We start from the raw sequence: 24,363 nt of genomic DNA on the forward strand, positions 1-24,363 counted from the left end.
TCCCAGACTTCTGTGCTAATTTTTTAGCTCTTTCCTAGCCTTTTTGTGCTCGTATTTGTGCCCGCTTTTATTGACGTTGGTTGTTGCTTTTTCTGCTTTTGCTCTTTTTGTCTCTCTCATGTTTCTCTTATCTTTGGAGACCCCCGCCTCCTTCCCCTTTTCTTACCTATTCTCCTGTGTGCCTTCTCCTACTGCAGTTTTCCACCTCTCGCTAACCCCTACCCCAAACTCTTCCCCCACCGTGACCTACTTAATGGTGGCTGCTGCGTGACCTCATTGAGCCTTCACCCAGCTCCACTTACCTGGTCCTTCTACCAGTCAAAGGCCCTACTCAGAATAGGCTGCTGCAAAGCCCTCGGATTTACTCATAAAAGCCTCATTCACATTACCGGACACAAACTCGACCCGATCTTCACAGCACGCAACAAGAATTCCTTCAGCCACATCACTCCACTCAAAGTACACTTCTACATCAAAGCAAACCAAAACCAGCCAGAAACTTCAGTCGCAACTGGAACAAGATAACAGAAGCAAACTTGATCCAACCTGCCTATCCTCACAAGCAACCAATAGAACTACCTATCCACTTTCCACAGCTGGACCTCAGACTGCGCCAACACCTTTGTTCCAGGCAATGAAGAAGATCAGGCTTACAAGAATTCACATTCAAGCATGCTGACACAAGGAATACCTGAGACTTCAAGGATCTTTGCAAATGACTAGGAAGAAGATGGAAAACCAGAAGATAAAATCTCTAGTGACACCCACAAATCCGCACTCAGAAGGTACCTCGCCCAGATCAAAGAGGCCAAGAAAGCTGCCCTTGTGCTCATGCTAGAATCCTGGTCCAACTCTGGCAAAGAGCTCTTCAACATCATCAAAGTATTCATCAATCCAACAGCTGTCTCCAATACCATCATTCCCTCACAGGTCATCTGCAACGACCTTTCTGACTTTTCCCCAATAAAATATTTAAGATCAACACCAACTTCGCATTCCCAACCTACCATGATAGACATCAATACCGCAAACCAGCTCACAAAAAGGAGCACCCACATTCTGGAGCCCTCTTACCACAGAGGACACTGCCAGAATGATACAGACCACCCACTCAGGGTTCACTGCAGACCCTGCCCTCACCACATGTACATCTTGGGAAGCACACTGATCAGCACTAACCTTACCACCATCATCAACTCCTCCATCCTCAATGGAAACTTCCTAGATAGCTGGAAACACGCAGAGGTCCTTCCCCAACCAGAAGGATCTCAGCAACCACAGACCCATCTAGCTCCTTCCTTTCCAGGCCAAAGTATTGGAGAAAGAGTTCAGCAAGCAACTCTCTGCCCACCCTGAACAGCACCACCTCCTGGACTCCACCCAGTCCAGGTTCCACAGGAACCATAGCACAGAAACTGCCTTCCTGGGAGCAACAAATGACATCCGGTCCATTATGGACAGAGGGGAAACCTTCGCTCTAAGCCTGTTTGACCTTTCAGTGACCTTCAAACCCATCTTCATTGCCACAATCCAGGATTCAAGAATTCAAGGGCCCGTCCTGAGTTGGATTGCCTCCTTCCTCTCCAACAGGACTCAACGAGTTAGACTCTCCACTTTCAGCTCTAAACGTTAGAAGCTTCTCTGCGGAGTCTCCAGGGACTCCTCCCTCAACTTATTTCTGTATAATGTGTACATGGCACTCCTTGCCCATACTATCAGAGCCCACAGCATCAACTCTGACTCCTACACCATCGACACTCAACTCATACTCTCTGTAACTGACACAAACAACACCACTAGGGCCAATTTTACCTCCTGCGTGTTCACCGTGGCCAACCGGATGCAAGAGAACTTCCTGAAACTCAACACGGGCAAAATGGAGATCCTGATTTTCAGAAACAAGAGCTCCCCTTGGGACTCCTCCTGATGGCCACCTGACTTAGGTTTCTCACCCACCCCCACACACCACAGCAGATACCTCAGCATCATCCTTGATGACAACCTCACAATAAAAAAACATGTCAACGCTCTGGTCGTATCCTCCTGCTTCATCCTCAGAGTGCTTAACAAGATTTTCAAAGGACCCCCCTAGCACACAAGGCACATTGTCAACCAGGCCCTCATAACCAGCAGACTCCACTACAACAACTCAAACTACGTCAGCATCTCTAAGAAGTTCACACAAAGATTCTATTCCATCCAAAACACTGCCACCAGATCCCATAAGTAAGGTAGGGAGAGATGTAAGATAAATAATGATAGGAGAAATAGCCAGAATTAAAGAGTGGTAGAAAGAGGAAGAGAGGAGGGTATAAGAGAGAAGAGTTAAACATTCCCTCAACTTTATACAATAAAAATGTGTCTGTCGTGGCTGAGGAAGTTGTTGGACTAACCAGGGATGAATTTAAAGCTGTAATTCTGCCATCTTTTCTATCCCAGTCATGGCCATCTCCCATTGGGTAGGAGGATAGAAATCTTTGAAAATTGAGTCACTAGAGGGTGCAACTTTCTTATCTTATAGGTGGAAAGTTTTATTGTGAAGTGCATCGTGGAGAGCAGACCAGGGCATCTTTAGCATCTTTCACTGTTGTGAACACTCAGAATATGGTTGTAGCTGACACTTCTAAGGACGTCAAAATGAAACAGGAGATCCGGCTCGCTAAATTGGTCAATATTTATATGATTCACCTCAAATTCTATATGCAGCTGCAAAAGCCCAATGGATACGAGACTTTGAACGCTCTCAATAAACTACTGACGTTGGGTAGTGGCCTGTGACCCCCCAGAAGACACTTCTCTTGGCTAATGCAAGTTAATCTCACATGTGCATGCAACTGGGTCACTGGATGTATTGTAAAAATCTCTGAACATGAACATGCCAAATTTGAGACCCTTGCAGGTGCACCTTTATAAGACCGGTTTATGACATCCTGTAGAAGTGTACACTTTTACTGCAATAAATACCATTACCAATTAACTAAGGAAATACATAAAGAAATCATTGAATAAATCAGTAAAGAAAGAAAGAAAGAAATTGAGCTTTTTTGAAAGTTCAAAATCCAAAGCAGCAGACTTGTTTCCTGCATGCAGTGGCACTACAACTTCAGGGTTGGATATAATGATTCCTGATCACCATCCTTTAATTGTTGGGTTGTAGGGACCCAATGATCAGCAGCGTTTCTGCCAGGCAATCAACACTCAGCTGGTCTTAGTTTTTTTTGTGACAGTGAAGAAACTAAATTATGTTGTTATAAATATTGTTCAGACTCCAAACATTAGACTCGTTCTAGCGTTACTCAAAGTATTTTCACAAATTGCATTGATAAAGATTTGTAGCTGGTACCTCACGGTGTTGGTAGATTTTGGAGCCAAAGTGTATGTTTCTCTTAATACCTAAACTGCTGAAGCCTTTTTTTGGCTATTTATCAGAATGCGCTCCTAGGCATTCATAACTTATTTCCACATAAGCTTTCTGTGCCAAATTTCTATCCGTTCTTCTCGACATAATGGGGATTCTAAAGAACCAAGGGTTTTTGGATTCACCTGGAGGGCTTTTCAGGATAGCTTTGTTCACCTTCCTTGTGAGAGATTAGGACTCCAATGTTGCCAGCACTGACCTTTCAACCTGCTGCAATCAATAGGACTTTTTCTTGTACACTACTTATTGCCGGTGTTGCCTAGAATTCTTCATTGCTATGCAGTTGAAGCCTCTCCTTGGCACTTTCTAGACACTCTGCCACTGAGAGACTCATCAGCAGCCCTAGCTAGCTTCAGAGAACATGGACCACAACAAACACAGGAGCAAACCTGCAAACCAAATATTCAAGATGTGCCCCCAAATCATTAGGTTGTGTAGACCATTTTGCTACTTTAATCAGTTGAGGGAACCTCTTCATCAGTCGTAAGAACCTCTTTATTACAGTACCTGCACAAATCTCCAAGATCTGAGAAGATTGTCTTGCGGTATCTCTCAGTTTTGCAGGTTCTTCCAGGGGCTTTCCTCAGACCTTTGGATTATAACATCTTTAATATTTGAGTCCTATGTGAGGAGCCCCAGGTTTAAGGTAAATATTACACATGTAGGTAACTACTCCCCCACCACAGCTCCATTGTACAAGATGGCCGCGCCCGAGAGCAACCCCATGGGTTAGCTGGCGAGCAGAAAATACCCCGAACAGGCAGGAAAAAAACTTCTGCATTTTCGCGATATTTCCGGTTGTGTGCGATAATTTTGAACATTTTCGCGATAATTTGTGAAAATCGCTTTCGCAAATTCCGCCCACCCCTAATTGCCACACACCTCCTACAGAGACGTCCAATCATACAGAACGCTGCAGCCAGACTCATCCTTGGCCTTCCCTGATAAACCCACATCCCACCCTAACCCAGGCAACTCCACAGGCTCCTCATACAGAAGATATGCCAATTCAAGCTGCTGACCCACTCACACAAGGCTCCTTACAGCTACACTTGCGTATCTTGCTTCTAAATCAATATTTCTAGTTTTGTATGCACTACACGGAGCACATTATTGATCAGACAGGACATCTAACGACTTACAGAGAAAGCCAGTTCACCTCAACAGGCTTTCTTTGTATATAGACTGAGCCAGGTTTATTAATAGATTAGTTGTCCTCGCGTCACACGAGGTGATGCAAGGGCAACCCCAGCCATAGATCAGATTCGCCAATCCACGCAAGGTCACCCTGTATGGACCTCTGTGGCTTGGTAAATCTGAAGTAAGACAAAGTAGCGCAAGTTGCTGTCTGCATGATTCTGTCATGGGAGGGCATAAAATATTTACGAATAATAGTAGACATGGGAAAGCCTCAGAATTCCATGCCTTCCCAGGGGAGAAGCTACAAGAAATATCTTTACTTCTACTCGTTGTGTTCTCTTTCTAAGTGGGCAGCATTCTGCAGCACACTTAGAAAGAGGATTGTTTCTTTGTAGGAAAGTGTACCTTCGTGCACAAAAACAATCCTGCCTGTAACCCAGGCACCCGTGCACCATGGTGTAAGGGTGTTTGCGTTGGCACTAGGCAGCAGTGTGTGCACAAGCTTCGGCAGAGAACTGGAATGCGTCATATCTTGATAGAGATGGTGCCTTCCTGCCCTCTCCCTTCCATGCAGTGCAGCAAGATGTCTTGGTGCGTTGTGTTGCATTAACAAATGGTAAATCAGGGCCTGAGACTCTAGAACAAGCCCCTTTTGATCCTTAAATATGCTCGTTTGGTGAAGAGATCCAGGGAACGTCTCAGCACAGACTGTATCATTTCTCCTCTACACACTCTGAGACTTTTGCTGATATAGTCTGCATTTGTACACATTTATTGTTGAGACATCTATTTCTATTTAAAACAAGGATTAATTATTTTTATCTGCATTTGTTTCTCTTTATAGAGAAGAGGAAACTTCAACCACAGATGTACAAAGGTAAATTCATTTTCAACAATATATACAGACATTTATGCATGTTTAGCTATAGGATATATGTTTTATTAATGTTTGTGCATTTTTCTTATATAGCATAGCACGCTTTTGACCATACTACTGACCATACTGATAAGTGCTTAGCTCTTACCTTGTGTCCCTAGCGACACACCCTTAGCACGTGGCCATGATTGTGAATGAACGGTGGTGTAATCGCTTCTACTAGATTTGGAATATCTGCTTTTCAGCTCCATCAGAAAGCTGACGAGCAGTTAGGAACCAAGGGCCACATATATTAATAGATTGCTTTGGCCTTGCATCAAGCAAGCTAACATAAGGTTCAACAAGCCACGCAAGCCCACCTCGTGTGGCCCTGCTTTGCTTGGTAGTTCTGGAGTAACACAACATAGGGCAAGTCGCGGCCCAGAGGTACACTGCCCTGAGAAGGCATTCCATGGGTGGAGCGAGGGTGTTACCACACATCCACCAATGGATTCTGAAGCATTTCCAGATTTACCAACACTAGTGCTAAATATCTTTATATTTTCTCCTTGTTGTTTCCTCTGCTGCACACATAGAAAGAGGAAAATGACTCAGAGGACTGTTTTTGGGCAGGAAGGAGTCCCTTCCTGCCCAAAACAATTGCAATGCATGCAAAGCAGGCACCCTTGCACCATGGTGCAAATAGTGCCTGTTTTGGTGCTAGTCAGCAGTTTGTTTGCCAAAGCAGGCAAAGATCAGAAATGTGCCATATTTTTACAGATACGGTGCATTCCTGACCTCTCCTTTACATGCAACGTAGCGCTGTAAGGTGTTTTGCTGGATTTTGTTGTGTGAAATAATGATAAAGCAGGGCCCGTATATCAATTGTTCATAGAATAGGTTATCGGTGTTCATAAACATTGTTCAACTGTCCCACAACAGAAACCATTGGCACAGATCTCCATAGATCGCTCACTTTGTGTGGCCTTGCCTGGCTTGATAAATCTAGAATAATGCAACGGAGCACAAATTGCTGAGTTGTGTTTCTCTGACTTGGGAAGACTTTGCATTGATGAAGCGTGGGTGTTCCCATGCATCGACCCCTGGATTTTGGTGCATTTCCAGAATCATCAATACTGGTAAACCTGGCAATGCAGCAAAACCCTACGCCTCCCCAGATGGGATATAATGAGGGAAAACATCTTTGTTTCTCCTTCTTACTTCCTCTTCACATGTGTGCTGCACCAAAGGCTAAAGTAAAGAAAATGCCACAGGGGCACAGGGTCAAGACTGATTTGCATATGGCCATGTCTGCACTGGGGTGGCGTAGTGGGCAAAAGAATGATGGATTTAACCCAGATCTCTTGACTGGGGGAGAATGTCTGCATTGTCAGCATTCCGTCCATCCTTTGTTTGTTGTAATGCTTTTCGCCCTAAGTGGGATGAGTATTCCCAGACGTGGGACCCGTGCTCACTACGCCACTGGAGTCAAGCTATCCTGGCTGATGACGGCTGATAGCCAGAAACCGGTCCTAGGATGCTTGATTCCGGTCCAGGGAAGACATGGCTTGGCAGTTCGGGCTGGACTGTTCCCATGAGGCACAGGGTCAAGACTGATTTGCATATGGCCATGTCTGAACTGGGGTGGCGTAGTGGGCAAAAGAACGATGGATTTAACCCAGATCTCTTGACTGGGGGAGAATGTCTGCATTGTCAGCATTCCGTCCATCATTTGTTTGTTGTAACGCTTTTCACCCTAAGTGGGATGGGTATTCTCAGACGTGGGACCCGTGCTCACTACGCCACTGGAGTCAAGCTATCCTGGCTGATAGACAGAAACCGGTCCTAGGATGCTTGATTCCGGTCCAGGGAAGACATGGCTTAGCAGTTTGGGCTGGACTGTTCCCATGAGGCACAGGGTCAAGACTGATTTGCATTTGGCCATGTCTGAACTGGGGTGGCGTAGTGGGCAAAAGAACGATGGATTTAACCCAGATCTCTTGACTGGGGGAGAATGTCTGCATTGTCAGCATTCCGTCCATCATTTGTTTGTTGTAACGCTTTTCGCCCTAAGTGGGATGGGTATTCCCAGACGTGGGACCCGTGCTCACTACGCCACTGGAGTCAAGCTATCCTGGCTGATGACGGCTGATAGCCAGAAACCGGTCCTAGGATGCTTGATTCCGGTCCAGGGAAGACATGGCTTGGCAGTTCGGGCCGGACTGTTCCCATGAGGCACAGGGTTAAGACTGATTTGCATATGGCCATGTCTGAACTGGGGTGGCGTAGTGGGCAAAAGAACGATGGATTTAACCCAGATCTCTTGACTGGGGGAGAATGTCTGCATTGTCAGCATTCCGTCCATCATTTGTTTGTTGTAACGCTTTTCGCCCTAAGTGGGATGGGTATTCCCAGACGTGGGACCCGTGCTCACTACGCCACTGTAGTCAAGCTATCCTGGCTGATGACGGCTGATAGCCAGAAACTGGTCCTAGGATGCTTGATTCCGGTCCAGGGAAGACATGGCTTGGCAGTTCGGGCTGGATTGTTCCCATGAGGCATAGGTTCAAGACTGATTTGCATATGGCCATGTCTGAACTGGGGTGGCGTAGTGGGCAAAAGAACGATGGATTTAACCCAGATCTCTTGACTGGGGGAGAATGTCTGCATTGTCAGCATTCCGCCCATCATTTGTTTGTTGTAACGCTTTTCGCCCTAAGTGGGATGGGTATTCCCAGATGTGGGACCCGTGCTCACTACACCACTGGGGTCAAGCTATCCTGGCTGATGACGGCTGATAGCCAGAAACCGCTCCTAGGATGCTTGATTCCGGTCCAGGGAAGACATGGCTTGGCAGTTCGGGCTGGACTCTTCCCATGAGGCACAGGGTCAAGACTGATTTGCATATGGCCATGTCTGAACTGGGGAGGCGTAGTGGGCAAAAGAACAATGGTTTTAACCCAGATCTCTTGACTGGGGGAGAATGTCTGCATTGTCAGCATTCCGTCCATCCTTTGTTTGTTGTAATGCTTTTCGCCCTAAGTGGGATGGGTATTCCCAGACGTGGGACCCGTGCTCACTACGCCACTGGAGTCAAGCTATCCTGGCTGATGACGGCTGATATCCAGAAACCGGTCCTAGGATGCTTGATTCCGGTCCAGGGAAGACATGGTTTGGCAGTTCGGGCTGGACTGTTACCATGAGGCACAGGGTCAAGACTGATTTGCATATGGCCATGTCTGAACTGGGGTGGCGTAGTGGGCAAAAGAACGATGGATTTAACCCAGATCTCTTGACTGGGGGAGAATGTCTGCATTGTCAGCATTCCGTCCATCATTTGTTTGTTGTAACGCTTTTTGCCCTAAGTGGGATGGGTATTCCCAGACGTGGGACCCGTGCTCACTACGCCACTGGAGTCAAGCTATCCTGGCTGATAGCCAGGAACCGGTCCTAGGATGCTTGATTCCGGTCTAGGGAAGACATGGCTTGGCAGTTCGGGCTGGACTGTTCCCATGAGGCACAGGGTCAAGACTGATTTGCATATGGCCATGTCTGAACTGGCATGGCATAGTGGGCAAAAGAACGATGGATTTAACCCAGATCTCTTGACTGGGGGAGAATGTCTGCATTGTCAGCATTCCGTCCATAATTTGTTTGTTGTAACGCTTTTCGCCCTAAGTGGGATGGGTATTCCCAGACGTGGGATCCGTGCTCACTACGCCACTGTAGTCAAGCTATCCTGGCTGATGACGGCTGATAGCCAGAAACCGGTCCTAGGATGCTTGATTCTGGTCCAGGGAAGACATGGCTTGGCAGTTCGGGCTGGACTGTTCCCATGAGGCACAGGTTCAAGACTGATTTGCATATGGCCATGTCTGAACTGGGGTGGCGTAGTGGGCAAAAGAACGATGGATTTAACCCAGATCTCTTGACTGGGGGAGAATGTCTGCATTGTCAGCATTCCGTCCATCATTTGTTTGTTGTAACGCTTTTCGCCCTAAGTGGGATGGGTATTCCCAGGCGTGGGACCCGTGCTCACTACGCCACTGGAGTTAAGCTATCCTGGCTGATGACGGCTGATAGCCAGAAACCGGTCCTAGGATGCTTGATTCCGGTCCAGGGAAGACATGGCTTGGCAGTTCGGGCTGGACTGTTCCCATGAGGCACAGGGTCAAGACTGATTTGCATATGGCCATGTCTGAACTGGGGTGGCGTAGTGGGCAAAAGAACGATGGATTTAACCCAGATCTCTTGACTGGGGGAGTATGTCTGCATTGTCAGCATTCCGTCCATCATTTGTTTGTTGTAACGCTTTTCACCCTAAGTGGGATGGGTATTCCCAGAAGTGGGACACGTGCTCACTACGCAACTGGAGTCAAGCTATCCTGGCTGATGACGGCTGCTAGCCAGAAACCGGTCCTAGGATTCTTGATTCCGGTCCAGGGAAGACATGGCTTGACAGTTCGGGCTGGACTGTTCCCAGCAGGCACAGGGTCAAGACTGATTTGTTATGGCCATGTCTGAACTGGGGTGGCGTAGTGGGCAAAAGAACGATGGATTTAACCCAGATCTCTTGTCTGGGGGAGAATGTCTGCATTGTCCGTCCATCATTTGTTTGTTGTTACGCTTTTCGCCCTAAGTGGGATGGGTATTCCCAGACGTGGGACCCGTGCTCACTACGCCACTGGAGTCAAGCTATCCTGGCTGATGACGGCTGATAGCCATTTTCCGGTCCTAGGAGGCTTGATTCCGGTCCAGGGAAGACATGGCTTGGCAGTTCGGGCTGGACTGTTCCCATGAGGCACAGGGTCAAGACTGATTTGCATATGGCCATGTCTGAACTGGGGTTGCGTAGTGGGCAAAAGAACGATGGATTTAACCCAGATCTCTTGACTGGGGGAGAATGTCTGCATTGTCAGCATTCCGTCCATCATTTGTTTGTTGTACAACTTTCTAAAAGTGGCATTTTCAGAATTGAAATTTAAAATGCAACTTTACCATAAGTTGAGATTTTAAATTGTGATTCCAGTGAAAATGTGGCGTAACAGCCAGAGCCACAGACTTTGGAGTTGGAGAACCAGGTCTAGCCTCGGCTCAACATCCTGTGATTCTGTGTAAATCAATTAATATGCCGGTGCTTACCAAAAATGAATGTGTCCTTGTGTAACGTAGCTGGTGCTCATGTAAAGCACTCCAATACCTTAGGGTAGTGTTTGCGCTACATAAAGCTGCAAAAAAACAAGACACCAGACTTTGGGGTCTTACCTCTTCCCAATTGCAAATTACATTTTTAAAATGAAATTAGGCAATCCTAATGTCAACCTGTGGGAGAGATAGGCCATGCCGTAGTGAAAATAAGTTACATTTTTTTTCACCACCAGTACTTCTAAAACTTAAAACTATCTGTTCAGCTTTTTATATACACTGCACTCTGCCATTGGGGCTGCCCAGGGCCTACCCTATGGGTGAATTATATGTAATAAAAGGGGACGTTTGGGCCTGGGCAGGGGGTTATCCTGCAAGGTCCGCATGGCAGTTTAAACACTCAGGCTCTGCAATGGCAGGCATAAGACATGTTTGAAGGGCTGCTGAAGTATAATCAGTGCTGCAGGCCAACTGGTAGCATTTATTTTACAAGCAGTGGGCACATGTAGTGCAATTTACTGGGGACTTATAGGTAAATTAAATATGACAATTGTGTATATGATAATGGTACCATGCTGTAGGCAAAGAACTTAAGCAATTCAGCACTGGTTAGCAGTGGTAAAGTGCACAGAGTCCTAAGGCCATGAAGAACCAGAACCTTATGGGCCTGGCGGCGCAGGGTACGCCTTAATCTCCTGAGTTCACCTGCCTTGTTGAACAGAGACACAGGACACTCTGTTGGGCGTAGAAGATCAGGTTTATTACCTGCAGCTAGCACAGTTGTCCAAGAAGTACACTCGCTATGTTCTCAGGTGACTGCCACTTTACTCTGTGGCGCACAATCTTTTATAGCACATAGACAGTATAAGAATAACAAAGAACACTCCCAATACATACATGGTCAACCAATGCGAAAAGTTTGAAAACAAGACATAACCAATGAGAAGAGTTTGAAAACAAGATATCAAGTAACCAATGAGAAAAGTTTGAAAACAAGACATAACCAATGAGAAGAGTTTGAAAACAAGATATCAAGTAACCAATGAGCCTCTCTTCCAACTGTGTTTGTCACCCCTCCCTGCAAGTTAATCAGTGGTAGTGTCCACAATTCAAGTTGCAGGTGGCCGGACACATTTGTATGCCTTGGAGGACAGATGTGAAATGAGAGAATACAAGTAGAGAATAGCGAAGGCCAGAAGATAAGATAAAATCAGGAGACAATAGAGTGAACCAACAGATAGTCGAGACAGGGATTAGTCAAACCAGACGAAGATTAGGGGACTCGGCCAGTCCCTGACACTGGTTTCGTAAACAGAGGCAGAAGGCTATTTGACACGCTGCAGTAGGAAAAGCAGAAAAGGACTTTGTTCGCCGTGCTGCCTGAGTGAGGGCAACACAAAATGGCGGCGGAACACAAAATGGTGGCTGAATACAAGCGAGATCGAAAATCGAATTTCCTCAGCCAGCAAAAACGAAGTCAGCAAAAACAGGAGGTCTAAAGGCAAAAAGTTAGGGTAAACCATGCCAAGGGAGCCAAGTCTAACATGCACATTTTTTCTAATACAGAGAAATTGCATCAGCATTTGGTGAGTTCTAAGTTGTCCTCTCTCAGAGAGCTGGGGAAGGCAACCGACAAGTGGGCTAGAACCAGGGTGAAAGAAAGGTCCATGGTGGGAGTAACCACAAGTAGGGTGCTCATACTTACGAGTAGGGGAAGGGGGTGAGCAGCAACAAGGATAAAAAGAAGGGGTTTCTAAAGGCCCCAACGTTCTTCTCAGGAGAGGGCCCCCAGAACTCTTCCCAGTCTAATGGTAGGGGTTACCAAGTTAGGAATTTGGATCCTACAAAGGCATCTGGGGCATGCTTTGACTGTCACCAGCCAGTGCAGAAGAGAAGAGATCCAGCATGTTCCAACATCCCCAAGTGGTGGCCAAACCAAGGGATAGACTAGCATAGGTGTGGGGATGGAAGTGTACTTTGGGAAGACCAAAGGATATACTGAGGTTACTTTTGTTTTCCTGGGTGGGGTGGATGTTGAAACCCTGGCTGTCTTACCTCGAAGCCTGGAGAAGAATAGACAGTGGTCCAACATCAATGGTACTGAAGTAGAGGCTCTCAGGGATACAGGTGCCAGCGTTACCATGGTATTTTGCAAACTAAAGGGGAGTGATTCTGTTAAGGACCACAAGAGGCTGAAATCAAGTCAATATTATGAAGAAAGGGTGCCTCTTGGACAATAAATCATTTCAATGTTTTAATACATTAGGTCTGTGTTCTTTACCTTCGTATCTGCTCACATTATGAGCTTACATGTTTACAAAATGCAATTCTACTGGGAAAAGACATGCATACCGTTTCATAACATGTGCAATACAGTTCATATGAACAATGTGTTATGGTTTCGTCAGTACATCATTTACATCGGTCTTTTGTTTTTTACACATTATTGCATAGTCATATCATACTTCACAGAGTTGTGCTTGTATGCTAATCATTGTACAAGGCATGCAAACGTTTTTGTGTGCAAAAAAGTAAAAAATCAAAGCAATAGCAGATTATAAAGTCCAAAATTAGTGACCAGTATTTACATGTGAATCAATGATAAAACCTTGTTGTGTCCTACTCCTTTTGATACGTGTACCAGCGAAAAAAGCTTGACAATTCTTAGTACTAGTCATTTAACGGTCCAAATAGTTTGGAGAACGGAGCAAGTCTCAAGATGCTGTTTATCAATGAGAGGGAAACCATCTTGCTTTAGTTGTCACCTCGGTTTATATGACCTTGTTTTCAATTCAGTTTCAGAGTAGAGACAAAAAGGCTCCTGGCCTCAAGACAAGGGTTGGGGAGAGTGAAAAAGTGTGCCGACGCATTTCGACCTTCGTGCAAGGGACCGTGAGGTTTCAAAGAAGGTCTTTCCCAGGGCTAGGTTGTGTTTGGGTAGGACGCTGTGATTTAAAGAGAGAAAATAAAACAGTGTCAGTGCCTCATTATGAATGCTAATTGAGGTGTAGAATTATTATAGCATCAAGAAATATCATACCTATTGAGGAGCAAGTATTCTCCTATGTGGTAGATCACTCAAGCATCTGTATTCTGGCTCATTATTCACTTTTTTCAGCTTGTGGTCGCTGTATGAGGAAGATAGAGAAAGTTTTGTCAAATGGGTGGAGTATTAATTGGACATAAACATATCCACATAATCGAGAGTCTTTTATGTGCGCATAGAGGAAAAAAGTGGTGTATCTCTCCACGAGTAGCTGTGCCATAGAGTGCGCGTGTTGGTAACTGCCTGTACAAGCGGTTTTCGAAACAGCAGAAAGCAAAAGGGAGGAAGCGTGGTTTAGATTCAAAATTAACACCTTAGTGCTTTGCCCGCATGCTTCCCTGCAAACCGTGAGTCGGAGTCAGGATTCAGCGGTGTACCTAAATGGTTACCTTTTTTGGTATAACGCCGCCTACTTCGTAAAGCATCAATCTCTTTTCTTCGAAGCTCGCCTAGTAATTTCAGCATTTGGTTCTGGGTTCATCTACATCGTATATTGCGTGATTACGTCTACATTGCATAACTGGCTTTTTGTTAATGTTGTGTGGTGACGCATACGAGTGGGGACGGAAAAGCGTGATTCAACTAGGGAAAAGTGCCTGACTTCCTTTTCAGTTTACATGGTTATGTATCTGTAGGTCCGAGAAATTAAAACTTCAAATACGTGTACAGCATGGCATCACGGAAAGATTTCCAGTGAGATATCGGACGAAGGGATACTAAAATAAAATAGTATTCCCAATAGCCTGTGGGTGATCAATGTTGGTATTTCTGAAGTTCATGTGGCTTGTACAGGAACTGGCCTGATTTAAAAGCAGTGTAGTATTTCTGAAAGTTTGTTTAGACCATTATCAGTGGTGCCGAGTTTGAGAATATATCTGGCTTCGAAGCTAGCCAATAATGTGTCTGTATTCTGACCTGTCACATGTTTTAATACTGTCCACTTTATGTCTTGTGGTCCATGATTTTTGTCTATGCAGTGTTTTACCATAGGGGCTGTCACAACTTTACATTTGATTCATGATCTATGTTGGGTCACTTGTGTTTTTATTTGTTGTGTTGTTTTCCCAACATATGCCAAGTTGCAAGGACATGTTACACAATACACCATATTGGACGTGTTGCAGTTGGTAAATTCTTTGTGGGAAATACTTTCCATAGGAGAAGACGCTCCCTTCAATAGTACTGCCACACGAGTTACAATTGCCACATCAATGGTGTCCTTTTACTGGAGGCAGTGCAAGCATGGTTCGTAATGTGGGTTGGATCCTTTTCAGTTTGGTGTTCGCACGTACCAGATGGTCTCTAATACTTCTATTCTTTTAGGGCAAAGATGGGCATTTCCATAAAAATCTCAAGTCCTTTGACACTGTGCCAGTTTTTCCTCACAATCTTTTTGATTTTGTTGGTAGAACGGGAGAAGGTGGTTATGCAGACCAAGGGCATCTCTTTCGGTTTGTCCTTCAGTGTTAGAAGTGATTCCCTCGGTATGTACCAAGCTCTTTTGATCGCTCGTTTTGTCAGCTTGCGAGTATAGTTTCACTCAACCAGCTTTTCCAGCGGTATTTTTGCGTTTTCGAAGTAATCTTCCTTTTTTGAGCAATTGCACCTTATTCGCAGAAATTGACTAAATGGGATATTATCCTTCAAATTCCTTTGGTGAAAGCTGGTGAACTGAAGTAACGTATTTCTATCCGTTTTTTTAGTAAACAGAGCGGTGATTAGAATACCATCTTCATGGATATTTGGATTTCTCTGATTCAACCAATATTGGAAGTTCTGAAAGCTTTGTGGCGGGCCTCTCCAGAGCATAAAGATGTCGTCTATATATCACCGCCATGTTTATATGCCCATCGAACGGATTGTTATTATAAATCCAGCGTTCTTCATAGAGTGCCATATACATTATGGCCATATCTGGAGCAAAAGGACATCCCTGAAATTCTCAGAAGGAGATGGGATGTCCTGTCATTGTGTCTCTTGTTTGGCTACAGAGAGGTGCAACAGAAGGCAGTTGGCTTTTGCCCGTTTGGACTTCAATCAATCAATCAATCAGGATTCTTCTAGAGTGCAACTACTCACCCATTAGGGTCTCAAGACTCTGTGGGGGGGTGGAGGGGACGGGTGGGGAGATCTTCAGGTCAGTCGAGGAGCCAGGTCTTGAAGACTTTACAGAATGATGATTGCCTGTGATGTAGAGACAAGGAGTTCCAGGTCCTCTCAGCGAGGTAGGATAAGCATCATTCTCCAGCTGGCCAGGATGGCCAAACTTTTATTTGGCTACCCTGTAAGAGGTCTATTGAGTGTAGTTAGGGAAGACTGGGAGAAGCATCTCATATTGGACTATGTACTTGGCCTGCGTTCACTTATGGCTGAATACATGAAGAGGGCACGTAAAAATCTGAAGGTCAGTCAGGAGCTTCTCAAGCTCAGGCATGACCAAATGTCAGCACAGGTTGAGTGTGAAGCAGGCCAGTTTGTGTAGATGTCGGAGCCTATGGCTCCCATGGTCCTCTAGGAAAAGTGTCCTAGGCCCTACTCTATTTTGGAGAATAAAGGAGAAGTCACCTACTTGGTAGAGTTAGGCACCCCTAGGGGCCCTAACAGGGTACTCTATGTCAATCACCTAAAACCATACCAAGACAGGGCTGACATGACCATGCTGATCTTTCCTAATAGTGATCAGGAGAAGGGAACTGAACCTCTCCCTGGCTTGCTGTCAAACAACCCGCAAGATGGCTCAGTTGAGGGGGTTTTCTTGTCAGACTCCCTTGCTGACCAAAAGCAGACGCCCTGCAGGCAAGAAATAAATTAGTTTCCTGAGCTCTTCTCCTTGACCCCTGGTTAGACAACGTGGCGTGTACATGATGTGGACACTGGTGACTGTCTCCCTGCCAAAAATTATATATAAAGACTGTCTGACCATGTCAAAAGTTGCATCAAAGCTGAACTAAGGAAAATGATAGAGCTAGGGATAATATCACCTTCTGACAGACCCTGGGCTAGCCCAGTATCTCTGGTCCCCAAACATCACTCAAAGGGTGGAAAACCAGAGATGAGATTTTGTGTGAATTTCAGGGGGTTGAATGCAGTGACTACACCGATGTACACCCCATTCCAGGGAACTGATGATCTCATTGACCGTAAGCAGCCAAATTCCCAAGTACTTTTGACTTAATATCAGGGTACTGGTAGATTGGACTCAACCAAGGAGCAAAAGCAAGCTTACCATTTTTGATCCCAGGGGGCCACTTTCTGTTGAAAGGGATACTCTTTGGTCTGAAAAATCCACCTGCCACTTTCCAAATGTAGGTGAACAGAGTTCTCTCAGGACTGGGCAACTTTAGTGCAACATATCTGGATGATATTGTTGGATTTAGTTCTATCAGGGAGGATCGCCTGGTCCACCTTATGTAAGTTTTACAGGCCTGGCAGCAGGCAGGCCTAACTATCAAGGCCAGTAAATTTCAGATACGGCAGATTTATGTTGTCTACTTGGGCCACCTTGTAGGTAGAAGCCAAATGCAACCTCTCCAATCCAAGATTCTGGAGTGGGAAGCTGTCAAGACGAAGACCCAAGACTGGGCTTTCTTTGGCTTGACTGGGTACTACAGGAGGATTGTGGAGGGGTATGGCACTATTCACTCAACCTGCCTCTAAAAACCTCGAAAGGCCAACTGCATTGGCATCAGGATGCCAAAAGGCCTTTGACACCCTGAAAGAGGATATGTGGTCAGTGCCTTACCTTGAAGGTACCCGAATATGGAAAGGAGTTCATTGTCCAAACAGACTCCTCTGCACATGGGATGGGGGCAGTCTGGTCACAAACAAATGATGAGGGCCAGGATCAACCAGCTTGCAATATCAGGAGTTGCCTGCTCCATAAAGAGCAGCATTACAGTGCAACTGAGAGGGACGCCTTTGTTGTTGTTTCATCCCTGAATAAGCTGAGACTCCAACTGTTTGGGACTTACTTCAAGGTTCAAACTACCCACATGCCTCTTAGATGGCTAATGCAGATGAGAGGAGAGAATCCAAAATTGTTGAGGTGGCCCATTTTCCTACAGGGTATGGATTTTACAGTGGAACACAGACCAGGGACAGACCATGCCAATGGAGATGGCCTTTCCAGGCTTTTCCACTTAGACAATAAGAACTGCCAGGGTTTTAGTTAGTTGCTCCTCACCTTTTGTCTGGCGGAGGTTATGTAGGAAAGTTCCCTTTTGTGTCGTCACCCCCACACTTTTTACTCCAAAGCTGATGGTTATGACTCTCAAAGTTCACCAGAACCTGCTGCCCAGGCTTCAGTGCCGGAGATCTCGCCCTAAAACACGATATAGCAAGTTGGTACTGCCAGTATGCAAGGACTTTAATCCCCTTATAACTCCCTAGAAAAGGTCTACCAAGGGTACCCAGGGTGTGGGTGTTAAAGGGGTCACCAGGGCCAGAACCACTTTTGGTAAAGTTAGATTTTAAATTACAATTTTGAAAATGCCACTTTTATAAAGTTGCATTTTCCTGTCTTAGCCATTTACTGCCTGTAGCTTGTTCTGGATCACATGAGTATGTGTAGCTGACAGTTGGGCTTTGTGTATTCCTTCTGGACAGCCCCATACAAGAGAGAGCTTAAGTATGCCTGTATGAGCCATTACTGGCGAGATGGGAGATGGGAGAAGGGAGCTGGACACAGCCCTACCTACACTTCAATAGGCTATGTCCTGCCTCCACACAAAATAATGAATACCCCATGTACACAGTTATGAGCCAGGGAGGTGAAGGCATGATGCCTGGGGACCCCAAACGGAAACCTCTGGAAGCTTTCCCCCAAGTTCAAAGGCAAAGTTTGGAAGAGGTACACTGGCTACCTTTTAAAAAGAGTGTTGCTTTCAAAGCCTAATGTATAGCTCACAAAGCTCTTAACTGAAAAGGCTCTGAGTACCTCGAGAGAAGCTTTTGTTGGCAAGCACCAAATAGATATTTACGGTTGGCTGGCTCCAGTAAGGTGGTGCCAAGAGTCTACAGAGCCTCCTTGGTTGGACATTTTTTGTCTACTCTACTTCCCAGCTCTGGAACCAGATGCCTTTAGACCTTAGAAAACATCTAAAGACATGGCTTTTCACTTCCTCACTATAGTTCCTCACTTGTGCTGTTGGATAGCAGACAGTAGTGGCAAGACTTCTTCGGGTATACATTGTGCTCTACAAATGCAATATCAATATCACACATCACATCTGCTGCGTGGATCGGAACCGTTGCTTAGACTCGCATCGCTTGGCAGCCTGTCTTCGCATCAGAACTGCCACTGCCCAATGCATCCTCGACACAGGCCCTCACATCTCTTGTCGGTGTCAGCCTCAATGACGATGACAGACTCTGTATCACAGCCTCGCAGCTCCTCAAAACCCGCACATTGCCTCGACTGCACAATGCACCCTCGATACCTCACTCAGCATCGCAAGCCCTTATTGACAGGATCCTCGACAACACTGCAGGACCTCGCACTGGCCTAATTACGTCCATGCAGTCGTCCCGCACTCCATTGTGGTCGGCTTGAACTTGTGACATAGGTCAGTTCACAAAATACTATTGCATCCACAAAATGGAATTGTGCATAATTTGCTGTCTCTTATTGTGAATAGAATAATAGTGCATCAGACCCTCAGTCCTTTGAATTGTGAGTGTCTAGTTCTGTTTTTAGAAGTTGTGCGCGGCCCATGTTGTGAGGTTTTACTCTTGAGGGAATTCCAGATTCCTGTGCCCTGAATTGTCAAATATTTGCCTGTGTGTCTCTTCCCTTTGTGGCTGTCTCATTGATGAGATGTGTGATTGACACTCTAGGTTCCTGGAGAGATGTAAAAGAAACCTGGTGTATGTATGTGGTTATGTTCACTGCTTCTGTAATAAGCAGAGAGTGGCTGCTTGTAGCCCTGTCTCTTGTTCTGCTTCTTGAAATTGGGATCAGCTGTCTTCATAGGGCTCTGTCTCTTTTTCCTGAATTAATGTAATAGGGAACAAGTGTCTGCCTATAGCTTTGTATTTTGTTTGTGAGCGGGGACAACAGGGAACTGGTGTCTGCAAACGCCCTGTCCCTTGTTCCTGAACGAGTGTAAAAAGACAACAGTGTCTGCATGTAGCCATGTCCTGTATTCCTGGTTGGATGTAATGAGAAGCCAGTGTGTCCAATTAGCTCTGACTTTTATTATTGAGCAAGTATAATAGGATATGTCCCTCCCTGTTGGATGGAGTGAATAGGAAACTGGTGTTATCTGTATGCAGTCCTGTCCCTTTTTGTTGGATGGATTTATTAGTAAACTGGTGTCTGCATGCAGCCCTGTCCTTTATTGTTGGATGAATGTAATAAGAAACTGGTGTCTGCATGCTGCCCTGCCCCCTATTGTTGGATGGATTTAATAGGAAGCAGGTGTCTGCATGCATTCCTGTCCCTTATTGTTGGATGGATTTAATAGGAAGCAGGTGTCTGCATGAAGTCCCGTGCCTTATTGTTGTATTGATGTAATAGGGCGCCAGTTTCTGCATGCACTGATGTCCCTTATTTTTGAATGGATGTAACAGGGGGAAAGTGTCTGCAGACAGTCCTGTACATTATTGATTGATGAATGTAATACTAAGACAGTGTTTGCGTGCAGTCCTGTCCATTATTGTTGGATGGATGTAATAGGAAGCCGGTGTCTGCATGTGGTGCTGTACCTCATTGTTTGATGGATGAAATAGGAAGCCGGTGTCTGCATGCAGTCCTGCCCCTTATTTTTGGATGGATGTAATAGAAAGCTGGTGCCAGCATGCAGCCCTGTCCTTTATTGTTGGATGGATTTAATAGGAATCTGGTGTCTGTATACAGTCCTGTCCCTTATTGTTGGATGGATGGAAATTTGAAGCCGGTGTCTGCATGCAGTCCTGTCCAGTATTTTTGGATGGATGTAATAGGAAGCTGGTGCCTGCATGCAGCCCTGTCCTTTATTGTTGGATGGATTTAATAGGAATATGGTATCTGCATGCAGTCATGTCCCTTATTGTTGGATGGATGGAAATTGGAAGCCGGTGCCTGCATGCAGTCCTGTCCTTTATTGCCGGATGGCTTTAATAGGAAGCCTGTGTCTGCATGCAGCTCTGCCCCTTACTGTTGGATGGCTGTAATGAGAAGCCAGTGTCTGCTTGCAGACCTGTTCCTTATTGTTGGTTGGATGTAAAAGGAAACGGGTGTCTGCATACATTCATGTACCCTATTGTTGGATGAATGTAATAAGAAGCCTGTGTCTGCATTCAGACCTGTCCATTATTATTGGATGTATGTAATGTATGCCAGAGTACACATTCAGACCTGCACCTTAATGTTGGATGGATTTAATAGGAAGTCAGCATCTGTATGCAGTCATGGCCCTTATTGTTGGATGGATGCCATTGGATTGCAGGGTTCACATTCAGTCCTGCTACTTATTGTTGGATGGATGTAGAAGGAAGCCAGTGTCTGCATTTAGACCTGTCCCTTATTATTGGATGTAATAGGATGCCAGGGTACACATTCAGACCTGTACCTTAATGTTGGATGAATTTAATAGGAAGGCAGTGTCTGCAAGCAGTCCTGGCCCATATTGTTGGATCGATGTAATTAGAAGCTGGTGTCTGTATGCAGTCATGTACCCTTTTCTTGAATTAATGTAATAGGAATCAGGTGTCTGCATGCAGTCCAGTTCCTTATTGCTGGATGGATGTAATCAGAAGCCGGTGTCTGCATGCAATCCTGTACCTTATTGTTTAATGGGTGAAATAGGAATACAGTGTCTGCATGCATGGAGTCCTGTACCTTGTTGTTGGATGGATGTAATCAGAAGCCGATGTCTGCATGAAGTCCTGCCGCATATTGTTGGATGGATGTAGTAAGAAGCCGGTGTCTGCATTCAGACCTGTCTCTTATTATTGGATGGATGTAATAGGATGCCAGGGTACACATTCAGACCTGTACCTTAATGTTTGATGGATTTAATAAGAAGCCGGTGTCTGCATGCAGCCCTGGTCCTTATTATTGGTTGTACATTAGTGGAAGCTGGTGTCTGTATGCAGTCCTGTACTCTATTTTTGAATGAATGTAATAGGAATCAGATGTCTGCATGCAGTCCTGTCCCTTCTTGTTGGATGGATACAATAGGAATCTGGTGTCTGCATGCAGTCCAGTTCCTTATTGCTGGATGGATGTACTCAGAAGACGGTGTCTGCATGCAGTCCTGTACCTTATTGTTTAATGGGTGAAATAGGAAGCCGGTGTATGCATGCATGGAGTTCTGTACCTTATTGTTGGATAGATGTAATCAGAAGCCGGTGTCTGCATGCAGCCCTGTCCCTTATTGTTGGATGGATGTAATAGGAAGCTGGTGTCTGCATGTAGTCCTGTACCCTATTGTTGCATGGATGTCATAGGAAGACAGTGTCTGTGTGTAGTCTTGTACCTTATTGTTGGATGGATGTAATGGGAAGCCGGTGTCTGCATGAAGTCCTGTCGCTTATTGTTGGTTGGATGTAATAGAAGTGCGGTCTCTGCATTGAGCTGTGTCACTTTTGCGTAAATGGTTGTAATTGGTAGCGTGTCTTGGATGCAGCCCTGTGCTTTGGTTCAGGAGGTCTTGTATGGAGCACAATGAGTATTTGACTTGATTTGTTACTCCTACAGGAACCAAGAGATACCTTTCAGTCATGGATTTACAAGGGTGAGTTTCTGTTGAATATAGACATAGTGACATTCCTGTTTCAGTCTTTTCTCATCCTCTCGATCTTTTCCAGTGTAGATAATAATGAGCTACCTCAGGTCTGACCCACCTAGAGGTCATGTGATAACATTGGGGAGAGAATTTGTTTCTGAACAAAAATATAGCAAACATGATCAGAGTGAACTGGAGATAATCTTTCTTATAGAATGTCTGAAGGCATTTCCAGGTTTGCTTGTCATCATAAAGGTAGTATTTTTCGATTCAGAGGTTTCTAATGCTTTGGGTTTATTTATACTGTCTCTAAAAATTAAGAGAGGTGGACAGACAGGAGGATGCACAGATCGACGACGGGTGGTGTATACAAGGTAAAAGGGTTGCCAGAAGGAAGTCGATGGGCTTAGAAGGGTGGAGATAGATCAGAAAGAAAGGCCTGAGAGCTGGACAGACAGGAGATGGTGGATGATGGAGAGATCAGAGGATGGACAACAGAAGAAAGCTCCTGGGGTCAGAAGGGTTGAGAGGGATAAGAAGGACCAGAGAGCTGGACAGACAGGACCATGCGCAGATGGACAATGGGGGATGATGGAGAGATGGAAGGATGGATGACCGAAGGACCTGAGAGCTGGACAAACAGGAGGATGCACAGATGGACAATGGGGGATGATGGAGAGATGGGAGGATGGCAGGGATAATGGACAGATGAGAGCTGCTGGGGTCAGAAGGGTGGAGAGGGATAAGAAGGATCTGAGAGCTGGACAGACAGGGGGATGCGCAGATGGACAATGGGGGATGATGGAGAGATGGAAGGATGGATGACAGAAGAACCTGAGAGACGGACAGACAGGGGGATGTGCAGATGGACAATGGGGGATGATGGAGAGATGGGAGTATGGATGACAGAAGGACCTGAGAGAAGGAAGCTGCTGGGCTCAGTGTTGTGAAGACAGATACAAAAGGAGGTCTTGACAGCTCATCAGAGTGACCTTGTCTTTTCCTCCTCAGAATCCATCTTCCTGGATCGGAACACAGCTCATCCTGCACTCAAGATCTCTGCAGATGGAAAGAGCGTCACAAGACTTTCTATTAAACAAAATGTTGCCAAGAGTGCAGAGAGATTTCGGCACCCTACTTGTGTTCTTGGAACTGTGGGCTTCACCTCTGGGAAGCATTACTGGGAGCTGACGGTGCACAAACGTCGTCTTGAAACACATTCCTTTATATCGTGGTGTGTGGGGGTGGCCAGGCAGTCTGTTACTAGGAATTACTTTGCAAAGTCACTTCAGCCTGAGAGTGGCTTCTGGGTTTTGACGCGCTATACAGATTCTAGTGCCATTCAGGCTATACGTGGTGACCTTTCAACACCAATACCATTAGTAAGTCACATTGGAGTTTACCTAGAGTACGAGGAAGGGCTGGTGTCCTTCTTCAATGCTGAGACCCAGGAGCACCTCTTCACCTACACAGATACCTTCACAGAGAAGGTCTTTCCTGTGGTTTGTAGCTACATGTCCTCAGCCATAGAGCTGAGTTAAACGGTGGAGGAGCAGGCCTGTAGATGTGTGTCTTTGATCATTTCTAGAATTCACTTCCTTAGAGGAAGAGCTGCTGTAAATCATGTTCAGAACTAATTTAGCTATTTCAAGGCAGTAATTTCTATTTATAAATATGCTGGATTTTAGATTCGAATTATTTATGTGTTTTGGTTCATGCTGAAAGTTGCTACAACACGTCTACAAAAGTAAGGGACATTTGTTTCTGCCGCTTCAAGGCTTAAAACAAATGATGTGCTAGTTTACAGGTCTTGCAAGTCTGTTGTCATTGCTCTCACTTCAGCACTCATACTGTCAGGCCCATTCAGCCCATGGATCACTTCATTTCTGCTAGACGTTGAGACTTCACCCCTTCGCTGCTAGGCCTTTTCCCCCTTGTGCTAAGCCTTTTTTTGGCTACTTGGGATAGTGCGTGCTTAGGCCCCTGTAACTTTTTGACCACAGAAGGTATCCACGCCAAATTTGCGTCCTTTTCTTCCTACATCATGGGG

At 45.5% G+C, this 24,363-nt stretch overlaps 1 protein-coding gene across 1 annotated transcript in view; it reads left to right on the plus strand.

The window, feature by feature from the left end:
• LOC146839189 (CD5 antigen-like) overlaps positions 1-24,004 on the plus strand; it is a 147,434-nt gene extending 123,430 nt beyond the window's left edge. Inside the window, exons 4-5 of the mRNA XM_085600199.1 lie at positions 5,403-5,435; positions 23,325-24,004. Coding sequence (XP_085456325.1) covers positions 5,403-5,435; positions 23,325-23,854 — 563 coding nt within the window. The 3' untranslated portion in view covers positions 23,855-24,004. The remainder of the gene's footprint in view (positions 1-5,402; positions 5,436-23,324) is intronic.
• The last annotated feature ends 359 nt before the right edge of the window (positions 24,005-24,363 follow it).

Source organism: Triturus cristatus, chromosome 4_2, assembly GCF_964204655.1.
Source record: "Triturus cristatus chromosome 4_2, aTriCri1.1, whole genome shotgun sequence".
NCBI lineage: Eukaryota > Metazoa > Chordata > Amphibia > Caudata > Salamandridae > Triturus > Triturus cristatus.